This window comes from Pelobates fuscus, chromosome 3 (genome assembly GCF_036172605.1).
Source record: "Pelobates fuscus isolate aPelFus1 chromosome 3, aPelFus1.pri, whole genome shotgun sequence".
Classification (NCBI taxonomy): domain Eukaryota; kingdom Metazoa; phylum Chordata; class Amphibia; order Anura; family Pelobatidae; genus Pelobates; species Pelobates fuscus.
Genome location: NC_086319.1, coordinates 276,637,244 through 276,664,696, shown reverse-complemented (window position 1 = coordinate 276,664,696; position 27,453 = coordinate 276,637,244). Strand labels below are relative to the sequence as shown.

Genomic DNA, 27,453 nt, shown 5'->3' with positions numbered 1-27,453 from the left:
ACACACACGAGAAAGCTTCCAACGCCTAGCGGCGATTAGGGGAGAATTAAGGTCCCTAGTAGTCATCAAAGCACTCAGAGTGGTCCAAATGACTAGGAGCTCCTTTTATGCACATGGCAATAAGAGTGGGAAGCTATTGACGAAGGCCCTGAAAGCAAAACTCAAAAAAACTTTTATAGCCAAGATACAAAAATACAATGGTCAGCAGTGCAGCACTACTGAGGACATAGCCTCCACAATTAGGGACTTCTACCATGACCTCTACAATCTTCCCCCACCGACATGTAGCCCACCTGACCTCAGGGAATACATCACCTCGAATTTCACACATACTGTCCCAGAGAAGCAGTCACCCAACTAGAAGAACCATTCTCAGCGGAGGAGCCTTCTCTAGCCATTAAAACTATGCCAAGTGTCCAGGACCTGACGGCCTAATAACATGTTATTACCAAACCTTCCGGTCCACTCTGGCACCACACCTCCTTAAGATTATAAATGGGTTGACACCTGGCTCCCCATTACCCCCACCAATGCGGATGGCCTCAATCACTATTCTCCCCAAACCAGGGAAGGATCCCATGTTATGTAGTAGCTATAGACCGTTTTTCCTTATTAATCAGGATCTTAAGCTGATCGCCAAGCTCATAGCCAATAGGCTCAAGCCCCTCTTGCCTGACCTGTTCAGGTTTTGTGCCGGGCCGCGAGGCCAGGGACAACACCACCAAAATTCTAAGCATACTCCATGGGGCGACCACAACCAAAACGCCTACACTATTAATGGCGATCGATGCCGAGAAGGCATTTGACAGGGTGGATTGGTACTCTTTCTTTATCACCCTGGAGACATGGGGGCTTGGGCCAAGGCTGCAAAATTGGATTCAGGCATTGTATAGAGGGCCGGAGGCCAGTGTGGGTGTGAGTGAACAACAGTCTAACCCCTTTGTAATCAGCAATTGCACGCTTCAGGGCTGCCCCCTTTCCCCTCTCCTATTAGTCCTCGCTATGGAACCCTTCCTCCCGGCACCCTGGAACAATGATAAGATCAGGGGATATATATTCCCAAAGGGGGGAGTTAAAGTCTCCGCCTTTGCGGATGATGTTCTATTAACGATTACTGCGCTCCCTACCATTGGTCCAGGCGGAAATAGAGAAATTCGGACATATGTTGAATTTTAAAATCAATTCAGACAAATGCTACATTTTAGGAGTCTCGATACCGCCTCCAAGAAACCCATAAATGGAAGAGCACGGGACTCCCCTATTTAGGGATTTGCCTAGACACAAAACTCTCAGACCAATATAAACTAATTATCCCCTACCTCACCCCCCACCCTTTCCCAATTTGTTACCCTTGTTCCACCCTACATGTGTTACACAGGCTATATATAGAACCAAAGCAGGGCACATATCCTAACCAACGATTGGAGCCCGAAACAGACCCAACCTAAGCAGGGGCAGCACAGCCCAACATATGGGATCCCACCGACAGACCTCATGAGGGAGTGAGACATCAGGGGAGGGGAGACTAATGATTACTGAATGCAAATTTAGTTGTAAACGAAATAGCTCCTGAATGTGGTATACTACAGGGGACGATAGATGGGTTTGACCTATGCATGTACTATTGGTTTATTGAACAATATGTAAAGGCCCTAAGTTGTTACGAGGATGTTATACGAATTTCCCCTTATTCTGTATCCCATTTACTTGATGACTTTGAAAACAATAAAAACTCATTAAAAAAAATAAAATAAATAGAAATTATTTTTTTCCCCATTTCAATAAAAACCTCTTATCAGCTCCAAATTTTATATTTCTTTAAGAAATCCCTAGTGTGCCATCTTTTTGTTTATTTATTAATTTAGCAGACTAGCAGAATTGCATGCTGGAGTGCAGGTTATTATGTACATATATACATGAATAGGTGTGCATATAAATTTTTATGCATATTCTGTATGTTTCAATTTGTGTACATGTACGATTAATGCCTTTACATTTTTCCATCTTCCTGTACTTTGCCCTTCCATCTCCTATGTGGTTTGTTTCTATGTAGAGAACATACCATTAGTCCCAGAAGAAGTTCTGAATCCAAGAGCATAGCAATAAAATTTAACAAAAAATGTGATGAAGACAGGAGAGTGTGTACTTAGGAGGGAGATTCAAGCACCATTCCACATGGAACCAGTGCTGTGCCATGTGAGGGCCTTAGCCTCCAACCCATGCCACCATAGACTCAATCAAATTAACCTCTCTCACTTTATCAACCCATTCAGTTAGTGTTTGTGAGTCTCATAGTTCCAATAACGAAGATTAACTACACTGAGCAAGTGACAGAAGATTGATTTTTTTTATACTGGCAAAGGGGGAATTAGAAAAGTCCTCTCTGACCTGTATGGATGCCATTTCTATCAGCTCCCAAAACTTGAGGACTAAATCCATTGAATATCGGATTTTCCCGCATCCATCCAGCCTTGCCACATACCCAGTCGGCATCAGCACGACAAACCCCATCGTCCAATGCCTTTCTTTTAGCCACAAAGGCTGCAGAAACAGAGATGCAAGGCCGGGGCCTACCACATGCCATCAATCCTAGTCCTCGAGGAAATCCTGCGCAGACACCCGGCAGAGTACATCGACACCACTCACTCACCGGAACTACCAGACACCCTTGCTCATATGCCGGCTATGGGATGCCGCTCCCAAAAACCCCAAGGTACAACTGGAGACCGGGATATAGGGACTATGCTGCAAAGGCCTGCACAGTCTAAGCCTGCACCCATGGCGGAGCTTGCCCAGGCACCCAATACAGCTCAGCAGAGACCAGAATCATCTGGGCACCCTCAGACAAGACAGCCGGACAGGGCATAAAACACAGTGCAGCAAGGGCCTGACCTCCCTGGGCACACCCAAGCGCCATTGCCCGACAGGCCACACATCCCGGCACAGCAAAGCTCTGACTCACAGGGGCACCCCCGGGCACTTCAGCCTGACGGGGCACTCACTCCAACACAGCACAGGCCTGATACACCCGGGCACTCACAAGCACAGCAGCCACAACCACCGGAGTCCCTGGATGACTTTGCTCCAAATGCCAAACGTGACCTCTAAAATCCTCTAAGCAGACATCCACAAACTCCTGGCAACTGACTCAGCTCTCCTCAAGACTGAACTACGCACAGTCACGGAAAGGGTGAGAGCCAAGTAAGAAGTGGTGACAGTCCACTCTCACATAAACACGATGGGAGGATCTATCAAACAAATCCAGCAACAACAAACGTATCTGTCACTCAAAATGACAGCCATGGAAGACCGGCAATGCCGCTCGCACATAAAAGTCCGGGGCATCCCCATGGCGGTATCGGTCGAAGAACTTCCTTCTAACTATGGTACTTTCCCACGTTTAGTTATGCCTGTTATTTCTTGCTCAGATGCCTCATTTACTCTTCTTACTATGGGACCTCCTGGGGTAATTATGTTGCTAAGCTTGGTAATACCTTTTTTTTTCTCAAAAAAAAAAAGAACAGTCCTTCCTGACTTTTCATTTAATGCTAACACCTGTTATTGTTGACCAAACTCATGTGAAATGTCTCTATACTCATGTTTGCTATACAATGCTCAACAAAAATAAAGAATGTAAAAAAACAAAAACAACAATGGTGGGTTTGAAAGGCAAGACACCATTGATATTCGAGAACTCCTCATTAACGTTCTTCTAAGATCTATCGAAAGCCACCCTCCTGTGGCGCAAATCTTACAGACCGCTCAACTACGATCAGCAGGCATAGGCTACAGGTGTGGGGTGCTAATGGGACTCTAGAGGTAACCCATGATGGAACTACCCATGTTGTAAACTTCGTTGAGGGACCATCTCCCCTCCTTGCCACCCTGGGACTGCCTAACTCAATGGCTACGCCACAGAGGAGCCCATATATGGCGCCATGGAACCCCAGGAGCAACATACCATTTGAACCACGACCCAGCGGATCACTTCACACTGTACCATGAGCGGTGTGAACTGAGACCAAAGTTTGGCTAACATAACTGGGGAGAAATGGCTGTATCAGTGCCAAGAGCTATGTAAATACTAGGTAAAATGTGTTGTGGTGGGGAGAGGTTTATGAAATCCTTTCAAAAAGTGTTAAGGGTTTAAAAATAAAGGTATTGGGGTTAAGAGAGATCACGAAATGTATTCGTTTCCTGCAATGCAGGATGTACCTCATTGTCTAAAAGAGCGATCAGCTGACGCTAAGTGGTTATGGTGCTTGAAGTACTCATATAAAATGTGGATACGACTAATTTTTATAGCACTACCATATTTCATTCTCATGATCACAGACTGCAGGCAATGAATCATGGGATTTTTTTATTATGCCAGACTGTAAAAATACCTATTAGGATCGGTCATTGCATCCAAATGGACAATTTGTTCTCTTTTTTCCCACCCACTATTTTGACATTTGGTGATTCAAACCATATCCACCATGCTGAGTAGAACAAACTGCACAGTCAAGTCAACAGAACTATTTTTCTTTTTCTTTAAAATAAAGATGGAGTAAGAGGATTGTTTACATCAGCAATGTTTTTTTTTAGAGATTGACCTTTATGATCTGCTCTCTCCTCACCTCAGATCCAGAAGGGGAAGCAGGGAATCTTGCTGCTGGGGAGGCAGGTCTGCTGTTCCTCTCTGACAAGTCCAGAGAAAGGTCTCTCCGTAAGAATTCACGGGACTTTTTCTTTTTTTCAGCATCAAGGTCTCTGGGGTCCGAGCCAGTGTGACCTTCAGATCGGGTCAAGACCCCAGTCAGAAAATCAGCAATCTCATCCTAAAATCAAATTCTTGTAATGTTAATGGAAAAGCAAAGATGGTAAATGCAAAAGCAATAATTAAAACCGCAAACATTATTACAGGAATATACCTGCAGTTACAAGTCACCTTTAGCTCTTATGGACTGCAATATTCTCCATTCACCTATGGCTTACAAATCAAATTTACTCATGAATGACCACTTTTATAGTTTGAGTGTCTGAGAATTCAAATATTATTAACATTTAGAATTGTCTTGTATGATAAATACTTTAATCATGCAATCATTTACCAGTCAGAATCCACAGTGGGAAATACAATTCCTCCACAAGTGGGTTAACATTTGCTAAACCAAAAAAATGGGGAGACATGAGAATGGAATTGTGAATTAATAACCTGCAATTCCCTTGCAATTATTGATTTGGTTAATAAAACTCTAACTGCAGCACATTGTAATGAAAGAGGATCCTTATTTCCAGGTTATGTGAATTATAAATGCAGTAGAGCTTTTTTCTGACTTTGCAAGACATAATTGTCATAGTCATTAAAACTATATTAAAGATATCATGGCTACCAGGGGCTTTGTAAAATGTAATACTATATATTTCCAGGAGCTACAATTCCTATAACACTCAGGGAGCCCTAGGCTGAGTGAGCATAATGGGAATTGTAATTCAGCATCAGACCAAGAGACACAATTTGTTCCACAAAGTTAACCTAGTACACTATAAACCTATTTCATAATGCAGGGAACTATGTTTGCACATCTCACCTGGATACATCGGTCCACCATACTTTGTGTCAGGCTCTCTGTCTTCTTCTTTATTTTGCTTATCCTGGAATGTGAAACAGAAATAGTACACTTATATTTGCCTTACCACCTTGATTATAATAATGTGTATAATTCTTGATTATACTTTTCTAAACCCCCCCCCACCAATGTCTACCCATACTTCAACACAAACCATTCTGTCACTATATACCTGTTCAGAGCAATATATATTTCTAATGACAGAAAGGTCAACAGGTAATTAAACCTGATTAACTGGCTGCTCCAACCAAAAACTGTTGTGTTTTTTTTAATAAAAACTTACCTCGGCCCTGTGTTCTCCAAGTAATCATATCCCCCTCTAGTGACATCATTACTCCTCATTGGTGAGGAAGGGATGTTCCAATGGACAGGGTGATGGGATAGTTTCGGTGGTACCGGGGGAGGAGAGACGTCTGCTATTGGTAGTCTGCCACAAGCATGCAGCGTGCAGACACATACATCAGTTATGCACAGAATCAACAATAGCCAGCCAGGAATTCTTGTTCCTGTTGGCTAATGAAGCTGCCAGAAGTGGATGTAGACCTTTGGAACCATAGAGCATTTTTAAAAAGAAGAAATAAAAAATCTCCTACACGCTCCAGGTGTGCATTACATACAAAAACCAAACCCTAAGATTGTCAAATTCACTATCTGTGAATGTAAGCAATGTAAAAAGTTGCATGCCAACTGTTGCAGAGAAAAAGATATTCACAATGCTCAGCAAGTCATTTATTCTTTTAGGCTATCTTTTCTCCTCAACCTGTAGCCATGCTATTACAAGTAATACTTAAGAGTTTTAAGAGGCAAAATGAGCAAACATATTTACCTTGCAATGTATTATACACAGTGAATATGTACAATAAATATATAAACAAACTTGCATTACAGAAAGATTTTAGAACATCATATAATGAATATTTGTGATAAATACTGCATAAAGAAAAGATCACAGACATAATTTAAAAGCTGTATTATCACCAAAATAAACCCTCTTCACTATTCATAATACCTTCCATCAGGGGTCCAGCAAGGGTCAAAAAAAAAAATTAAGGGCTTGATTTCAAACCAAAATTTGGGGACTCCTCCCAAAAATCACCCCTTTACGCCTATAAAATACACCTGTTGACACATTTACAGTTACTTACAAAAAAAAGAACTGTCAGGAAACACAGTGGAGACACTTTGCATGCAAGGTTGCAGAACGCTGTAGCATGGAAATTAAAAAGACATGGTAAACCTCAACTCATCCTTACCGCAAGTTATCATCAGCCCCTCCCACAATAACAAGACTGTTATCAGCTCTGAGCTTCTCTCGAAAATCTTCCATTGCTTCAGGATGGCACAAAAGGGAATTCTGGCCAATCACAAAGAGCACTGGAGTCTTCATATCAAGTAGAGGATCATCCACATCCTAAACAGGACAAGATTGAAGTCAGGAAAAACAATGAACCTCAAATCAAGTAATTATTTATGTTCAAATGGTCCTTCAACTGTTTTCGATTTCATCCATTCTTCGATAAGCAAGAGTTTTATGTGGACAAACAAAGAGACAATTCAGTGTAGATTTACAAATGTACATTTTATGCATTACAGACAATTTATGAAATGACTGTGAAAATCTAGTTCCGTGCTGTTATGAATGGAAGGGTTGTGTGCCTTTACCATACATCTCTATGGATGCATTCTCACAAGTTTGTGGAAACCAAAAGGTGCTTCAATTCACTTGAAGTTTTCTCATTCATATTTTATTACTCCAAATGATGGGATGACATGAGAAAATCTACTTGCTTATGCACACTGTACACTGTCCCAAAGAAAACAGTAGGAGAGCTGAAAATGTTCTAGCCGTGACTGCAAACACAATCTTCCACCTAACTGCTTGGCGTGTGCCTTTAACCACCCCAGGGTCTACAAAAGTTTATCAGGATGGACACTGTTAATCTCCCCCAAAATGCCTGGCCTCCACCTTCTTAACTGCTGTAAAAATGTCTAACAAAATGCAGAATCATTCTCTAAATCACTCTAGCAAAGGGGAGAAATGAGGAGGGGTCATTACCCCTCATCTGAAAACTACATTGAACAGCAGCATTTCTTAATTGATGGCAGAAATAGACCTGTATCTACTAGTAAGACTCTTTCCAGTAACGCTACAATGCACAGACATATTATATAATACATAGTAGCTGCACAATACAAACACCCCAGCAAGGCAAACTATTACAGGAAATCTCCACCCCCCAAATATACAAAATCTATAAATCAGATATAGACAGCTCAACGGGAAATCTTTGTAAGGATGCAGGTGCTTTTGGCAATTGACTACCTCTTGAGTTTAACTTCACTGAGCTAAACAAACAAGGGAGTAACAGGACAGGTTGTCTGATTGAAAGTCGGGAATGGGGGTGGGTGAGGTTCCTTGAAAATGACGACACATTCTTCACACACGTGGTAAAAATAATAATAGCAAAGAGTATTAGGCCAGCATTAGTGATTCCAGTCGTATTATGGAGGAGGTTTAACCATTGTCCCCTGCTATCAATTATATTGGAATTCTAACACCATTTCCATGAAGAACAATTTTACTAAATAAGAACTCATTTTGCAAATTATTGAAATATGTCCAAGATTAAACCACTTTCAAATGTATGCAAGGACTAAAGGCAAACAAATTGACCTGCAAATAAACAACATTTATGGAACAATTAAACTATAAAAATTGTAAACTACTATCACTGCCTAATAAAATGTATTATGGCCATCAGATTATTACTTTACTAGACAAGAATGTATGTGTGGGCACGGTACACAATAGGCACTTAAAGCTATTTAGTCAAAGAGATTAGCATATAACTCACTCCTCGTGGTCCGTCCATAGTGAGCAGAGGAAATCCAAGGCAGACAACTGCAGTCACATATTCCATCAAAGACACCTGACAGATATTAACAGAGAGGTAGGATTAATTATAAATGTTTTATGCTGTGTCTCATCACACTAACTAGTATCAAAACAACAGGGTGAAAGAATTATATATTTTATAATGTAATTTGTTTGTTTAGAAGAGCAGACAGGGGGGAGACAAGCAGACAGTGCAGATAACACTGCTCCCCAGCTGGCCAGCATCTCAAGCACATTGAATACGGGATCAGGTACAGTCCTGATGCAGACCAAGCCACGAACAATCCAGGACATATAGAAGAATGGCCAGAACTCTGACATACCTTTCCATTCTGGGCCTAGGGATGGGCAGCTGAAAGCTGCACTAAAGCATTTAGGGGGGCTAGTACTATGAATCTCCTACAGTGTGCAAACATTGATTACTATTTAAATACTGATGCCAAGCTCAGCAAGTGTGTTAATATAGTTCAATATGATATGCAATAGCTGTTTAGACACTTACATGGCAGGCAACCAATGCCCCTGTATTCCACCCAATGAGGATAACTGGTTTGTGTGGGAAGTGACTGTGAATCTGAAGAAGCAAACAAATAGGGAAAATATAAGAATTCACTGAATAAGTCCACGTAATGATTTGCGGTTTAAATATTACTCCGTGGAAGAAATACCTCAAGGACTTTTCCCCGCAATGCACTAATCATGTTTTCCAGGCACTGCAATGAAGACACCCCACTGCCACTATTCAGCAACTGAGTGCCAACTGGAATGACCTTTTGGATTCAAAATAGTGGAAGAATTGTCAGGTTACAATAAAGATGTACACATATTTATGTGAAATATCACACTCAAACTGAGAACCATGTGGTACATGGGTGAGATAGAGAACAAATAAAAAGTGCCCCAACCTAAAACCTCCTACTTACGATTTATTAGATGATGTTACAAGTTAAGAATAGAAAAAAAAGTATGTCTACTTGGGATAAGGAGTCTATAGTCAATTTAAAAAGTAACTAGGATGATTTTTTGTGGCCTATTTCCTTTTTTTCCATACTGACTATATTGCAAGGTGTGCTAGAATACTCTCCAGCATCCCAACAGAATGTCTGACTGTAGATACAATTTTCAGACATTTCTATTTAAAAAATACCAAAGTATTGTATAGAGTATATATTCCAACAAACATTACAAAAAATAATTATTTGCATATATTGTAAATAAATCTCACATACCTTGGCCAAACAGGAGAGCTGAGACTGCCAAAACCGGTGCCTTCTTGATGTAGGGAATACAGAGCTGGTTGGTCCAGAGGGAGCAATGAGGATAAGGGGTGAGCCAGGAAGCTTGTTCTAGATTAAGGGAGATAGAATGGATCACACTATGTACCACTAAAACAAATCAACTGATCAGTTTGCTATATAAAAGTCTATGCAGACCTCTTCTTACCGGTTTGTTATGTGATAAGACTCCAACTGCTGGGTCCCATGGCCTCTTGAGAAGCAAGGAAAGGGCTTCTGCACTTGCCCCTCCTGCTCTGACGGTGGAGGTGAGCAACATTCGGTCTATTAGACCTGGGATCTGAAAGGATAGTTTACATTTCAGAAGTCATCGCTCTGATACTCTTCATATGTTCATCTGTCCAATGCATTTCCAAATAAAAAAAGGAAAAATATAAATGCAATATATAGTATTTCTGTCCAGGTCCTATTTATTCTTTATTTTCTGTTATCATAATCAAACATCAAATACGCACAAATACAAACCAGAGGCATATGTGTGTCTTTTTTATTTTTGTTGTGCATGGAGTAACAAAAACAATATACGATAAGTGTCTTTTTTGAAGGATCAGAGAGAGCTTGTTATTGAACTCTTGAATTGATGCCTGCAAAACGGCTTTGCAAGTACGTCCTATAACATGAACAGCATTACCTTTCCTTTAAGAGTCTGCAGAGCATCCAAATATGCAGCAAGCAATGGAAGACTGAGTGTCTCCACTAAAGTTCCATGTAACCATTGGACCAGCTTTGTGTCCCAGCTCACTGAAGCAAGAGCCTGGCGTACACGTCGTGCACACTTATCCACTGCAATCCTTCGTAACACTGGTTCATTGGAGGCCTAAAGCGACAAAGCAATATCAGTTAAATAAACATGACACTGCAAGCAATGCGTTCATTAATGTATTTTCTAAAATTTCATGCTTTCCTTGAAAATGGTTGGAAGTTTTATTAATGTCACACCTGTGCTTGTCTCAAAATACTAAAAATAGCACAGTCCCGATTAAGCTACAGTAATTTCAAGAAACCGTATAAAATAAAGAGACATTAAAGGTAGATTTTTCTTTATACGCATCAAAACAACTGTAGCAGTTGTAGTGTATAGATCATATACCCCTGCAGTCTCACTGATCAACTGTCTACCATTTAAGAGTTAAATATCATTTTTGTTTCTGTGTATGCAGCCCGAGCCACACCTCCCCTGGCTGTGACTCACAGACTGCATGAAAAAAAATGGTTTGATTTTCAATCAGATGTTAATTTAAAGGGACACTATAGTCATCAAAACAACTTTAGCTTAGTGAAGCAGTTTGGTTGTATGGATCATGCCCCTGCAGTCTCACTACTCGATTCTCTGCCATTTAGGAGTTATATAACTCTGTTAATGCAGCTGGTGACTATAGAGTCCCTTAAAGTTTTTATCTCCTGTTCTGTAAATTGAACATTAATCACACACAGGAGTATCCTGCAGGACTTAGGGGGCTATTAACAAAGCAGGAGATAGGAAATTCTAGATTAAACAGAATGTGCAATGCAGGAACCTAGAATATCTACTTAATTTCCAGGAAGTGTTTAGGAAGACTGTGCAAGTCACATGCATAGACGTGTGACTAGAACTATATAAACAAAGTTACTACTAAATGGCAGATAATTGAGCAGTGAGAATGCTGGGGAATGATCTATAAACCAAAACTGCTTTATTAAGCTAAAGTTGTTTTGGTGCCTACAGTGTACATTTAAAGGATTAGTTCATCCACCATTACATCACCGCAAATATTATGATGCAGAGGCTGATCTGTAACCATTTTCCCTGCTCAGAGGCTTAAAACTGCAGTATTTGTAAAAAATAAAAAAAACAAAAAAACACAGCAAATATTAATTGGTCAACCAAGCATGACACAAAAGCATATGTTTTATCTACTAACTAGTTATTTTTATTAAAATGTAAAAACTCACCCCATCATTAGCAAGTCGAGCAAGCCGATCACATTGAAGAGCTTTCAGGATCTTGTTGAAAAGTTTGTTCTGAGAAGTACTCCAACCAGACCTGGAGGAACGAGTTATCACAAACTGGAATTAAACTGTCATTTGTTCTGGCAAGAACTCTATCCAGACCTGAAGGTAAGAGATGTTGGCGTCTGGCATTGAAGTGGCATTATTGGTACGCATTGTATTAAAGAGTACAATTACATGGCACTCACAACTTATATATATCTATAAGTTGTGAGGTATATCTAAAAACAAATTGAAAATGCCCACATCTCTTGTTTGCAGCCTTTGCAAGACCTCCCCTTTTTTTCCCCAATACAGACTTTCTGTGACTGTCCAATCACAGACTTCCCAATGCAGCTGAATAAGAAGTCTTTGCAAGACAGGAGCTCTGCCTTTTGAGGTTTAGCTATACTGAGCAAAACAAACCAAGAATTAACAAGACCGGATGTCTGATTGACATCCAGGGAATGTAACAAGGTTAATTTATAAAAGTGCCAATTTCTACTCAAATCTGTAATTTATGCAAAATGAAAAGAAAAATAAAGAGAACACACTCTTCACACAAAGATTTTCAGCAAACCTAAGTGCTTTTGGAGTCTAGAGTTTCACTTTAAGCCTCCACTACTATGCTTTTACTAATATCACAAACTCGGGCTAAAAGAGTGAATAAAACAGATATTTTGCCAATGCCGTCAGAATAGTTACTAAACAAACACAATAAAAAAGTGAGGCAATGGAACTGGACATACCTTTAAAGTTGTAAAGTAGATGAATATGGTGGTTGAAAGACAGGGAGAATGAAAAGATAGGCAATGGTTTTATTCGCTAAAAAGCATCAATTTTTTTAAAAACAAAAATGTCAGTTTTCCTGCATTACTGACTAATTACTGCCATTTTCTCATAACTCCTACATAAACCACAGGCATTTTATTTTTGTAATTCTCTAATGCTTACATAACACAATCAAGGAAAAACATCTAAACATATTTTAGTAGTAATCTGTATCTGATGCCAGGATGGTCCAGGACAGCTTTTGTGTAAATCCAATAACATAACTACCGTAATAATTACATAAAATAGAGTATGGGCAAAACATCCTTAGTTGGTGTTTGCATGTGCATGCTGAATTATCTTGGAATATAAAATGTAACAGAAATGTCATCAATTTATAAAAAAAACATTGTGGATGGAGGTTTTCTGATCATTCCATACTTCTTACACACATATATTTTAAATGACCCCAAGGTTACAGTGCAACGTCAAAGGCATCCCAATTCCAAACATGTTATATCCCCAGTATTTGTACCTCAGCTAGAAAGAGAGACTTGCTCAACCCTGGCGAGGTACCTTGTATTCCCCGGATTCTACATATTGAATATGCCTCAGCTTTGGTTGTATCTCATCTCTGTCCTATTCCTTTCCCTGCCTGTTCTTCTACTATTTTTATAGAACCCTTAAAAAATATGTTGAACAAGGTCATGCATCCCTTTAATAAAATAATGTAAAATAAATAATTAATATACCACATTTGTGTGTTTTTCTAAGGTGACTAGTAGTCACCTTAGATATATTTACACTCTCATTAGTGACACTATACATCTAACTATAAACCTAGCTTGCTTGGCATTTCATCACCTGTATAGCGCACTCACCTGTTGACATGGTCTTCCCAGTCATCGGGAGGTGGAGGTGCTTCTGTGTCTGTCCTCACAAAGATTACATGACGCTCACATTCGTTCATCACACTTCGTGCCTTCTGATTGTCATATAATGGCATAGGCGTGGGGTTGATGGTCTCAACATCGATGGGCACATCTGTTTCTCTGAAAAAAATTGAAACAGAATAAGCACAATAACAGCATTTTAATTTTATTTTGAAATAATATTTAATTGAAGCATTTTAAATGAAATAAAATCATGCCATATTCAATCATAAAATAAGTGACATATTATAAGAAGGTTTATGAGAAACTGAGGTCACGAACGAAAGTCTATAACATGGTTAAATGAACAGTCCAAGCACCATAACCACAACACTATATTCTTAATCTCATGGTTTTTTTCTTAAAAAGATTTGCTGCATCAGATGTAAAGTAAAGTCAAGTAAGTTGGTTTAAGTAAGTTTTTAGATATCTGTTAATACATTGAGTTGCAGTGACTGGAGAGAAACGGTAGATTGACTGTGATAATAACTAGACATCAGAGTAGAATTGTATACTTATCTGGGAAGTATTGCAATATATATGTCATGGTTAGCTTGTTATAGATCACATGTGCTAATAACCTCCTATATTTATCTCCATTTATATAGAAGTTCTAGTGCTCATGAGTGCTCTGTGACACGAAGGATTACTTAGTTGAGGGAGCACACACCTCGACTCTGTCAACGCTTGCGGTAGTGGTGAGTCACAGTTAGATGAGTGTGTGGATACAAGGTTATATTGTGTCCATAAGCCTCTGGACGTGGCCATCATAAGGTCTCATCAGCACTGAGTCTTTCATGATGCATTTGTGTGCTTCCCAAATCAAAAAGGTTGAGACCTCAGGATAGTTATTCTCCATGATGTATGATGCCATTCTCATGGTGGCTTACTGCAAAAATGATGGATCTGACAGCAGGAATTTACAGAGTCTCTAGTCAGTTGCCCTGAGTTTGTTTAGGTGGAATTTTCACAGAATCTCCTGTCAGTTGCCCTGAGTTTGTTTAGGTGGAGGAGAAAGTCACTGCCCAAAAAGGTATAGTCTGACCAATTAAATTTTCTGCTGAAGTTAAATAATAAGAGAGATAAAATAGTACGTCTTAAAATAAATCGGAGATGAAAGTAAAAAAAAAAAAAAAAAGTATAGTTTTGTATGTCCAAATATATCACACTCCATTAATAGGTCAGTTGGTAAGATTGGAGTAATTTTAATGCACATTCAACTTGCCAAATACAAAATAAATAAAAATCCCTGTTTAATAGATGTACCCTAAATGAAAATTTGCATGCATTTAAATATGCATTTTTTCATAGGGGGATATCTAAAAACAGCTTGCAAAACCTGCATTTCTCTTGTCTGAAGCTTTTGTAATCCCTCCCCTTCTTATCCTGCCCAGACTTTCTGTGGCTTTCCAATCACAGACTTCCCAATGCAGCTCAAATAGAAGTCTTTGCAAGTGCTCTGGGCAATTGCTGCATCTTGAGTTTAACTCAACTGAGCTTACCCAACCTGGAAGTAACATATCAGGGGATGGAACCAGGTAAATTTGTAAAAGTATACATTTATATTTAAAAAATTTACCTGTTGCAAAAAAAAAAAAAAAAAAAAAAAAAAAAGAGGACACTCTTTACACAAGGCATTTCAGCAAGCTAACATGCTTTAGAGGTCTGGGGTGTCCCTTTAATTATCATAAGGGTAATATTGAGAGGAGAACTCCCCTGTTGATGTAGTGTTCAAATCCACTGTCAGGATAAGACAACTTTCAATGAAGGCTTTAAAGGGACATGCATCACTTGACAATTATTTTTTTTTAGCCAGCAAACACTTTAAGACAAATATAAAGGCCACAACATAACTACTACACAAAGCTGTTTTATGATGCTTAACCCCTTAAGGACGGAGGACGGTTCAGGACCGTCATCGGCATTTTTGCGTTGCCGACTGATGACGGTCCTGAACCGTCCTAACTTTAAGATGTACTTACCCGATCGGCGTCGTTCCCCCGGCGGCGATCGGCGGTGCTCCCGGTGCCTGCAGCCCAGACAGTCTCCCCATGGCGGATTAGGACCCCTGCGGCCATGTGATCGCTCAACAGGGCGACCACATGGTCACAATAGGTGTCCATGTGTCTGCCTGCAGGGGGACTGTCTGTGCTGACAGGCAGTCTCCCTGCATGTGTAAAATCATTAAAAAAAATAAAGGTTAACGTTAATAAATAAAAATAATAATTATATATGTGTATATATATATGATATATAGACATATATTATACCTATATAATATATGTCTATATATCATATATATAATGTCATGCTAAGTGTATTTTTATATTAATATGTACATAGATTAATATAAAATACACTTATAATTAAATTACACACGTGTATATATATATAATATATATAATAACTATATATATATTGTATATATATATTATTATAAAATACAAATAATAAGTAATTTAAATTAAACATGTAAAAATAATAATAAAAATTAAAAAAAAATTATATATCTATCCGAAATTTTATTCTAACTGTATTTTGATATTAATATATATATTTATATCAAAATACACTTAGAATGAAATTGTATATATAAATAAATAAATAAATAAAAAGAATACAAACTATTCATATGGCCATATACAAAATTACATAAATAATTATATAAATATACACGTAGACTTCAAATATATAAATATGCATATATATTTAAATTCTACGTGCGTATTTATGTAATATTTTAACATAATTAAGTTATTTTATTGATTGCAATTTAAGGGACCTGCCTGCCAACCCAGGCCGAAAGTCCAGAGAATTTAATTTGCTATCACTGTATTTTACCCTGTAACGTTCTACGACACCCTAAAACCTGTACATGAGGGGTACTGTTTTACTCGGGAGACTTTGTTGAACACAAATGTTAGTGATTCAAAACAGTAAAACATATCACAGCGATGATATTGTCAGTGAAAGTGACTTTTTTTGCATTTTTCACACACAAACAACACTTTTACTGATGATATAATTGTTGTGATACATTTTCCAGTTTTGAAACACTAATATTTGTGTTCAGCAACGTCTCCTGAGTATAACAGTACCCCCATGTACAGAATTTATAGCGTTTTTGAAAGTTACAGGGTCAAATATATGGGTCAAATATTTTTACATTGAAAATGGCCAGGTTGGTTACGTTGCCTTTGAGAGCGTATGGTAGCCCAGGAATGAGAATTACCCCCTTGATGGCATACCATTTGCAAAAGAAGACAACCCAAGGTATTGCAAATGGGGTATGTCCAGTCTTTTTTAGTAGCCACTTAGTCACAAACACTGGCCAAAATTAGCGTTCAATTTAGTTTTTTACTTTTTTCACACACAAACAAATATGAACGCTAACTTTGGCCAGTGTTTGCGACTAAGTGGCTACTAAAAAAGACTGGACATACCCCATATTGAATACCCTGGGTTGTCTACTTTAAAAAAAATATGTACATGTGGGGTGTTATTCAGCGATTTATGACAGATAATAGTGTTACAATGTCACTATTGATACATTTTAAAAATGTATGTTTTGAAACCGCAATATCCTACTTGTACTTATAGCCCTATAACATGCAAAAAAATAGCAAAAAGCATGTAAACACTGGGTATTTTTAAACTCAGGACAAAATTTTTAATCTATTTAGCAGTTTTTTTCATTCGCTTTTGTAGATGAGTAAAAAAAATTTCACATAAAAGTAAAAAAACATGTATTTTTTTCAATTTGTCATCATCTTTTTTAATTTTTTAAAAATTAAATTACATGAGATTATATAAATAATGGTATGTAAAGAAAGCCCATTTTGTCCTGAAAAAAACAATATATAATTTGTATGGGAACAGTAAATGAGAGAGCGGAAAATTACAGCTAAACACAAACACCACAAAAGTGTAAAAAGATGCCTGGTCGCAAATGTACAACATCGCAAAAACAGTCCGGTCCTTAAGGGGTTAAAGGGATCCTATAGTGCCAGAAAAACAAAGCCGTTTTCCTGGACCTATAGGGTTTATAGTTCCTCCCCTCCCCAGCGGGGCTAAAGGGGTTAAAACCCCTCCAGCCACTTACATGAATCCAACACCGATGACCCTCGGCGCTGTGTCAAGCTCCGCCCACACTCCTTCTCTGCCGACATCGGGGAGACCTAATGCGCATACGTGGCAACGGCCGTGCGTGCATTAGACCTCCCCAAAGGAAAGCATTATTCAATGAAAAATGCTTTCCTATAGGGAAAATCTGTTGCTGGAGGTCTTCACAGAGGGCAGACTTAGAGCTGCAATGTTTTACATTGTCAGGATATTTATATCGGCAGACATTTTGTGCTAAAATAGAAATTAAAAGTGTATATTGTCAGAGTCACTCAGAACAGAGCAGACTCCATTTTGCTATCTTCAGGCTAACAAAGATACATAATTTCTATCCTTTCTGTAACTAACCACTGAGCCTGAGCTAAGGAATGCATTATATAAACAAGCCAAGTGATAAGCAATGAAGCAGGGGGATGGAAGGCTCTGTCTAAATGTTAATGGAATAGAAATAATTCTAAACACAGACATTAGTGACAGAGAAGATTAAGTAATTAATTTTACTTTCCAAATTTTACTAGGTCCCATTGTAAGTAAGGGTGAAATTTAGAACTGTCAGTGTTAGAAATTACGATCAAAATCGTTGCCACAAAGACTGAGGCAAACGCTTTGAACTGACAAGTAAATTTAAGTTATGGTAGTCATATAGATAAGCCAAATTATGTCAAAATCGTCATCAGGAAAAGTTAAAGCGGCACTGTCATGCCGAATCCAGTTTTTTTTTTTAACCCCCCTCCCGCCTCCACTACATCCAATTGACTCCCTAGTCACCCCCAAATGCCCCTAAGCCCCCCAGATTACCTATTTTTAAATCTGTATCTTCTGCCCCGATCTTTATTCAGGGCGCCGCCATCTTTGTGTGGGTAGGTGAAGTCCCTGTGGGACACGTCATCTACCCACACTACACAGACTGTGAGATTCCCGCACATGCCCAGTGAAACACCTGGACATGCGAACGGGAATTTCATCTATTCATTCATTCATCAGACAGACGAATGAATGAATAGAAAAAATCAGACGAACAAACCAACACTGAGTATCAGTGTTCGTTTGTTCGATCAGTTTTTTACAAGGAGGGAGCTACCGACGTGCAGCTCCCTCCTTGTAATATGTAAAGACAGAAGCGGCAGGGAGCAGTGCTCCCCGCCACTTCATAAGCCCCCCAGGGCCCCCCCTCACTCTATGGGGGTCAATATGACCCCCATAATAGCACAAGGGAGATTAAAATCTCCCCAATGCCCCTACTCGCTATACCGCGAGTAGGGGCATGTCCACTAAACAGTGAGCAGCCTGTGGCTGCTCACTGTAAAAACATAAATGGTAATAAGGGGGGGGGGGGGGACCTATTGTCCTCCCCCCCTGCGCTGTGGGTGGGGGCCCTAATAAAATAATAAGGGGGGGGACCTACTGTCCTCCCCCCCTGGCCCCCACCCCTGCGCTGTGGGTGGGGGCCCTAATAAAATAATAAGGGGGGGGCCTACTGTCCTCCTCCCCCGGCCCCCACCCCTGCACGGTGGGTGGGGGCCCTAATAAAACAATAAGGGGGGGGACCTACTGTCCTCCCCCCCTGGCCCCCACCCCTGCGCTGTGGGTGGGGGCCCTAATAAAATAATAAGGGGGGGGGACCTACTGTCCTCCCCCCCGGCCCCCACCCCTGCGCGGTGGGTGGGGGCCCTAATAAAATAATAAGGGGGGGACCTACTGTCCTCCCCCCCGGCCCCCACTCCTGCGTGGTGGGTGGGGGCCCTAATAAAACAATAAGGGGGGGGACCTACTGTCCTCCCCCCCCGGCCCCCACCCCTGCGCGGTGGGTGGGGGCCCTAATAAAACAATAAGGGGGGGACCTACTGTCCTCCCCCCCGGCCCCCACGCCTGCGCGGTGGGTGGGGGCCCTAATAAAATAAGGGGGGGGGACCTACTGTCCTCCCCCCCCTGGCCCCCACCCCTGTGCGGTGGGTGGGGGCCCTAATAAAATAATAAGGGGGGGGGACCTACTGTCCTCCCCCCTGGCCCCCACCCCTGAGCGGTGGGTGGGGGCCCTAAATGAACCCCCCCCATCAAGGTGACTAGGGGTCCCAAGCCCCTAGTCACCCCCCCCCACCCCAAAACATTCTAACCCCTACCTACCCCCCTCACCCTAAAAATAGTGAGGGGGGAATAAAATAACTAACCTGTAAAAAAAAAAAAATTAAACTTACCATTTGACGTCTTCTTTTTTCTAAATTCTTCTTTCTTCAGCCCCCAAAAAGGCCAAATAAAAATCCATCATACCCGTCGCACTTTAAAAAAAAAAAAAAAAAAAAAAACACGAGCGCCAAAAAAAAAATTAATCCATGTTCACCCATGGAGGGCACGCCGCGTACTGAGCTCCGCAGGGCCCCCCCATCTTTAACCCCCGCGCAGGGGGGAGGGGGGGGGGGTTATTAGGTGTTTTTTTTTTTTACAGTGAGCAGCCACAGGCAGCTCACTGCTTACTAGACATGCCCCTACTCGCGGTATAGCGAGTAGGGGCATATTATTTACTAATACTAAGTAATCTTTACTTAGTATTAGTACATTTGGCTGAAAGACCAATTTAGGTCTTTCAGCCTTTTAGTAGATAGCTCCCTGATACCGTGGGAATTAGGGAGTTATCTACTAAGCGGCTGCAAGATGCAGCCACAGCAATGAATAGGATCGGAGTTTCATTCATTAGAATGAAATTCCGATACGAACAAAGTACCAAATTGCATCCTAACACCAATGGAGAAACTCTTCTCATTCTGTTAGGATGCAATTCGGCAGTTTTGCCGGCGTTCTGTCTAAGTGACAGGACTTTCGGCAATACTGACAGGAAGTATTGTGGGAACTGGGAGGGAAGCTAGGGATCATGGGAAAATTGCTCTGACCAGCGGAAATGAAGCACACTTTGCTCCTCCGCTGGTCAGAGCTGGTCAAGCGGAGGAATCCTCCATAAGGCAAAGAGTCCCTACTTTGTCTTATAATTTTAAAGAAAACTAAAGAAGAATGGAAGAAAAGAATAACAGATCCTGAGAGAGGGGGAGGAGAGGAAGAGATTGAGGAAAGGTAAGTTCGGCATGACAGTGCCGCTTTAACTCTTTCCTGGATAGGAAGGTTTAGTGAGGCGAGACTGCCCTCTATGGACCAAATACCTAAATTGCAATCTGCAGGTTGACCACACCTTCAGTTTCCTATTGGCCTTATCAACTAATGACGTACAGAGAGTCTGGCCCTTTAAAAGTTACGACAAAGGGAAGAGAGAGGAGTTGGAGAAAGTTTGGGCTTTCAGATTCGGACATGCAGAGAGATCCATGACACTCTGGGACTAACACTCAAGAAACACTCCTGGACACTTAGAATTGTACTCTTACTTTCTAAGCAACACTTACTTTTTTACTATTACTTACATACCTCCATACAATCAATCATACACGCATTCAAGTTCCTGGGACTACCTACTCATCTGGTGAGAACATCTACTTAACTGATAATTATGCTGGTTTTATTTAATTAATCTAAATTAATTAAAAATCTAATAGCATGATATATGACTGGATAAATCACGGTCAGATTTCAATATTTAGAAATCTTAGTTAACTAAAGAATATATAGTTATAAACATTCCATTCTGCAGGTGGAATTAAGAATAATTATACATTAGCGTTATATTATCACGTGTTAGCATACCGATGTTTTTATCCAGGTGTATTGATTTGCTCTAAATAAGATAAGATATCTTTTTAGGCAAATTAAAATTCGGCTTATAGAATCTGGTAGATTATTCTTATTGGATGGTTCCAGGAAATGATTAATGAGCTGGTTTAAATGTTATTTCACTTGAAAAGTATATGAGAATAGGATATTATATGCCTAGGAGGATCTAGCCAGCATTGAAAGGGTTACTCAGTCGATCTAACTGTTAGCCAAGGTTTTACGACTTTTCGCTGGAAGTTTTGCTTTTTCTGTCTGTGAAGTACCCTCATAAATCTAAAGTCTTGACAGTTGATGCTGTTAGCCATTGGAACGTGTTTAAACATTGCCATTGTATTGCATACTTATGTTATACTAAATATTCACTGATTATTATCGTGCATCCTGCCTAATATTATTATTTTATTTGTCACAATAAATTATATCTATTTTTATAACAAATTGTGATTTTATTTGTATGGAATACATTTCACTTACATGATTACGATCTCTAGGATCTAAGAGAATTGAAATAGTGGGCAATTCTCAACTGTTTAATATTATCATCCCATAAATATCCCACAACATTGCAGCACTAAGTGCAAAAGAGTCACAGCACCCAGACTACTTCAATTAGCTGAAGTGGTCTGGGTGCCTACAGTGTCCCTTTAATATGACCTTATAAAAAATATGTACAAGTTTCCATCATATACATTAACAGCTCTATCATAATTCCATAAGAAAAAGATAAAATGCAAACTGTGCAATGATGACGTTTAAACTAGCATTTAATTGTCATTTATACTCTGAATATTGCTATGCAGGACTTATGGGAAAGATACATAGGAATCCCATTTACTTGCTGCATTTACTAACAGCAAGTAAACCACCTTTCATGACCAGTCTATGAGGAATCAGCTAGGCAGTTAGAAAGGAAACTTTAAACTTTACCACATATGAGTTTACCAAGTTGTCTGTGTTTTTATATTTGTGGGATAGAGAAGCAATATATTCAACAGTACTACATTCTGCTGTTTTCATATAGAAGATAAAGGAGGCATTGGACTTACAATGTACTTTCCTGCTGCCTCCGTGGTGTGATAAAGAGGGTGCGTGTTGGACGGGCATTGCTAGCATCTGGGTGAGCACTCCAAGGCTTGGCATAGCTGTGATCCAGGAATACTAGATCCAGCTCTCGTTCATGCACAGACAGCTGGAACAGCAGGGACGTACCCATCCTGCGAGCTGAAGACTGCAAGTCTCGATCACCTCCTCTGTGTGACATTATGATCACTTCCGAAGGGAACGGCCCAAGGGCCGCAAAACTTCAAAACCTAATAATAAAAAAAAAAAAAAGAGAAACTAATATTTACAAAATAATACTCTGATTTTACAAAAGGTATACAAGGTATACAATTAACGTGTGAAATATTCTGTCTAATTTTACTTTACAGAATTCAAACAAGCTTTACAAAAACTTTAGATTTTGGGATAAGCTTTTTAAACGATGTAATATTTTTGGATAAACTTTGAAAATGTTTTTGTGTGCAAAATATTAAGATATCAAAAAATATTTTAAATATAAAAATGTTATCAAAAAATATAAAACAATTACAAAATTTTATGTTTTTCGTAATTTTAAAAGTTCATCCAAAAATATTAATCTCAAAAAGGTTATCAAAAAGTATATCCAACAATATTAAATTGATACCAAAATTCCTGGACTGGCTTGTCTGAAGATCAATTTATCTCCTAAATATGTCTGACTCTCAGGCTGTTTTCCAATTTGTCATAAAGCAGGTGAGTGGATGAGCTGGTATACAGGAGAAAGGACAACTCATCCTTTTGCACAGGGACAGTATAGTCATAAATGGAAACCCTTAATTAAAGACAAATACTGGTCTATACAAGAACTGTTACTTTTAAGCAGCTCCAAATATTTTGAGCATTTCAAAAAGACAATATCTTTATGTATAAAGACTGTATTGGAATGTCATTGTAATTCCAATAAAGTCAAAAGACATCATAAGACAAAGTAGTAACAACTACTACCTTGACAAATAGCTGCTGCTGTCACAAATTTTTCATTTTCCACAGTCATTGTGAGACAATTTCTATGGAGACTGCTGGGACCCTCTAAAAACAGCAGTGTTGCAGGGTTGCTCATGTGCGAGAATACAACATTTTGATGGGACTTCTGGTGGATGAAATGTCAGGAGCACTGTGGGTCTTTACAAAATAAGCCAACATCCCAGAAGGAGACTTTGTCACATGGTGGTGGCAGGCAAAGGTGAGTTTAACTTTCATGAACCTGCCCCTTGCATTATTCAGATGGTCCTCTTCTGCTCTTGGTGCTTCAGAGCCAGGAGTCGACATCACTGTCGACATCACTGTTATACTCTCACGCAAGAAAACAGCATGAAAGTCTGTGAAGGATTCGTAGGATGCTCCATAGACAGGGCCCATTCCCATTGACACTTTCAGACAGCGGTACCAGTGTGTCAGACGTAGGAAAATTACTGAGTCAGAGGATTTTCTGTACCCCAGAAACAACAGCTTTACTTATTGACGAAGCTATTCAAATGAAAATTAGCTTCATCATCCTTTTGCTGCAGAAATGTGTTTAGAATACTGTTATCCTGGCTTAGATCTCACCCAATATGTGGGAATCATGGCTGCTGTTCATACGTGGTATTTGAGGCAGAGGGGTTGGGTACACTTGGCAAGTGGGCTACATTCAATTTGCAAAGCGGTGGCAGTGACGCTTGAATACATAGGGCATTTCATACTGCTCCAGGTTATTTAGGGACCAGACTGCGATGACGGTAAAAAAGCCTAAATTTGGTCCTTAACTGGTTAATATATGCTAATGCACACGTAAAGCAGGCAAATGTTTTGCACAAAGACAGCCCAGCCTGTTACTTGCCACTGAGATACAAACTAGCTATTTTTCCTACAGACATATAACCGTCTGAAAAATATAAACAACAAAAGTGTTCACCCTGAACACCAATACCCCGGTAAACTCTGAAAACCACGATATATAGAAAAACAAAGAAAGAAATGGTGTGGTGCAGTCAAGGTGCAATGAGAATATAGGTATATCACAATGTTTATACCCATCAACTTTCCATCTGGTGGTCCAGGATTCACGTATACATGTCAAATCAATTCTTCCATATCTTTAATCGTTTAAAACAAAATGAACGCAACCTAGTATACACCCTGTAGCATATCGCAGGTATGTCTGAAACCGTTTCCAGAGACATACCTGCAATATACTACAGGGCTTTTACTTCCCGGTGATATGCCCTTTTAATGGTACCAGGTTTGTGAGTGCAATTATCTTTCCTATTTTATTGGTGTTGTTGGTTTTATACTATTTTGGTTCTTTATGTGATTAAAGATATGGAAGAATTGATTTGACATGTATGCGTGAATCCTGGACCACCAGATGGAAAGTTAATAGGTATAAACATTGTAATATACCTATATTCTCATATAATAGTCTAAAACAGGGGTGCCCAAAAGGTAGATCCCCAGATGTTTTAAAACTACAGCTTCCGTGATGCGTGTCAATCTAAAGGCATTCTAATAGAATGCAAAGCATCATGGGAGTGTATTTCTGCAACATCTGGGGATCTACCTTTTGGGCACCACTGGTCTAAAAAGTGTATTATGTTAATTGCAAGAACCGTTTGTGTTTATGGGAATTATTTATAATAAAATTAACTTTGAATTCTACTGTATCTTATTTTTTCTTCTTCCATTGTCTCAAAGGTTCAAGCTGTGCTCTATATCTAAGCAAGCACTTCAAATAAAAGTGTAACTGTCATGAGTATGTTAAGGTATGCTCTAAGAAAGAAACAAAAATCCTAACATTGTGCTAGGAAAAATATTGACAAAACGATACATTTTTAACAATTTACCATTATTGTCCTTCCCCTCATCTGCTAAACCAGTCTCACCAGAGTACTCCATGCACTGAACTGAATTTTGAGACAAAAGCACATGTCTACATGGTTCTCCCACAAAACAACTAATTTCACGTTCAGTGTTATCTGTACCTGCTATGATTTCATTGCACTTGATTTGGAATATAGGAACAGATTAACTAAATAACTCTGATACAATGAAACCAGCATGGCGTTCTAAATGAGATAGCTCTGCGGCATAAGGCAGGAAGCAGTTGCTTAATAATATATAAAGCAGAGGGGGGCGGAGCCTAACACCGCACCGGAGCAGACGCCATTACTCAGAGCTCCGATAAAAATCGTCTAAAATCCGCTGACATCGGGTCCACACAACGAAACCGGTGATATCAAAAGGCAACGCAGCACACAGACCACCCCTCCATTAAGGCTGATGCCGTTCTTTTCGACGCCCGGCACGAAAACTCGCAAACGAAGCGGTAAGGCCTACCGCGCGGGCGGACAACACGGAGAGCGAGAGGAGAGGGACTGGCCGTGGCACATTTCTGCCTTTGGAGACCTGCAGCCATACCAGCTTAGGGCAGGTGAGATGGGACGAAAAACCCCAAAACCGACCCCGGCCGCCACAAAACCGCGGCTGGACATAAGCCAAATGCTGCAAACACCCAGGGTATCGCAGATACCCACCCCCCGTGGGGCCTCACCTGTGCCCTCGGAAGAAGAACTCACATATGACAGCCCCTCACCAGACCCCCATGGTCCAGAACCCCCACTGGCACCAAAGGACTGTACCCCTGCCACGAAAGGGGACATCCAATTCATGCTGGCAGGCCTCCAGCACAACCTTAAACTAATGTGGGAAGCGGATCTGGCAGCGCTCACCACAAAAGTCCAGGCAGTGACCGCACGCACCCAGGCCACGGAAGGGGACATAACAGACTTGAAACAAAGCATCCACACAATGGGCGACAAGATCCATCAAATACAAACCGCCCAGGAAAATCTCTCTAACCACGTCCACCTACTGGACGACAGGAGCCGGAGAAAAAATATAAAGATCAGAGGGGTACTAGAATCTGTGCCACTGGAGGAACTGCCCCACTACATTAGACGCCTAGTAACAGAAATACTGCCAACAAAGCAGGCTAAATCTTTTCAATTTGATGGGGTGTACAGAATCTCCAAGTCGCCGCAGGCACCCAACACAGCACCACGAGACATTATACTCAGATGTCAAACAATGTCAGATAAACTAGGGCTATTGGCTGCACTTCGGGGGAAGACCCCATTGGAGTTCGAATCATGTCGTCTTTCATTTTTCCAGGACCTGAGTAGAGCCACGCTCCTCTGGCGCAGGGACATGCAAACGGTTACCAAACCGCTACATACAGCTGGAATTACCTACAAATGGGCAACCCCCAGAACTTTGTGGGTGACTGCAAATGGAGAACAACACAAAGCCACGAACCCCCAGGATGGCCAAAGTATACTGGACTTTTTGGGACTCTCAAGCCAGGGTAACGCGACGGCTACACAACCTCACCCTCAACCGATGAAAGCTGACAAAGCCCCAGTCTTCCGGCCCAGAGAGGCGAAAACTCCAAAGACATGAACTGAGACCCTTCACCGGCTCCCTTTACTCGATCTAGGGGTCCGGTACCAACCGTACAGACCTGTTTTACCTATTGACTATGTTTAATGAGTATATTTTCAGTTTATATTTAGGTTGGTTATGATATAGAAAACACAAACACACTGGTCCCCTGGGGCGGAGATGAGACCCTCACGGGAGCGCCCTTGACTGCTCTGGTAACGACACCCCCCCCCCCCCTCACCCCTGGGATATGGGGACATGCACACAGAGAGCCACCAGCATTTAAGTCACACCAGTCTGCAACTAGCGCCATGGCACTACATCGCAGCACACACCAACTTAGGCTCTACACTACTACATAGGATTGAAATAGATGTGCCTGTTCAAAGGCGACGGATAGCGCTAACACTTAGCCACAATATGTCACGAGGGTGCGTATCACTCTCAAGGTCATCACTCGTTATGACATCTCAGAATGTAATGTTACGTTCTCTGTTATGATATTCTTTTTGGTTCCATGACATGTCACACAAATGGAGAAGTTCTCTTACTCTAACTAGCCCTGCTTCCAAGCAGCACACATACCTACTCTATTCCACCGCGAACCCAATAACACTAGACTAACCCACTGTGACGCGGCC

The 27,453-nt window shown here is 40.4% G+C and overlaps 1 protein-coding gene across 5 annotated transcripts in view; it reads right to left on the bottom strand.

Annotated features, from left to right (window-relative positions):
- KANSL3 (KAT8 regulatory NSL complex subunit 3) overlaps positions 1-27,453 on the bottom strand; it is a 61,828-nt gene that overhangs the window by 31,731 nt on the left and 2,644 nt on the right. For all 5 annotated transcript variants that reach the window (XM_063448606.1, XM_063448609.1, XM_063448608.1 and 2 more), the window contains exons 2-13: positions 22,357-22,620; positions 13,427-13,597; positions 11,739-11,829; positions 10,438-10,623; positions 9,955-10,086; positions 9,741-9,857; positions 9,180-9,281; positions 9,014-9,085; positions 8,471-8,545; positions 6,869-7,026; positions 5,577-5,640; positions 4,623-4,823 (exon numbers count right to left, since the gene is read on the bottom strand). In XM_063448606.1, coding sequence (XP_063304676.1) covers positions 4,623-4,823; positions 5,577-5,640; positions 6,869-7,026; positions 8,471-8,545; positions 9,014-9,085; positions 9,180-9,281; positions 9,741-9,857; positions 9,955-10,086; positions 10,438-10,623; positions 11,739-11,829; positions 13,427-13,597; positions 22,357-22,571 — 1,584 coding nt within the window. In that variant the 5' untranslated portion in view covers positions 22,572-22,620. The remainder of the gene's footprint in view (positions 1-4,622; positions 4,824-5,576; positions 5,641-6,868; positions 7,027-8,470; positions 8,546-9,013; positions 9,086-9,179; positions 9,282-9,740; positions 9,858-9,954; positions 10,087-10,437; positions 10,624-11,738; positions 11,830-13,426; positions 13,598-22,356; positions 22,621-27,453) is intronic.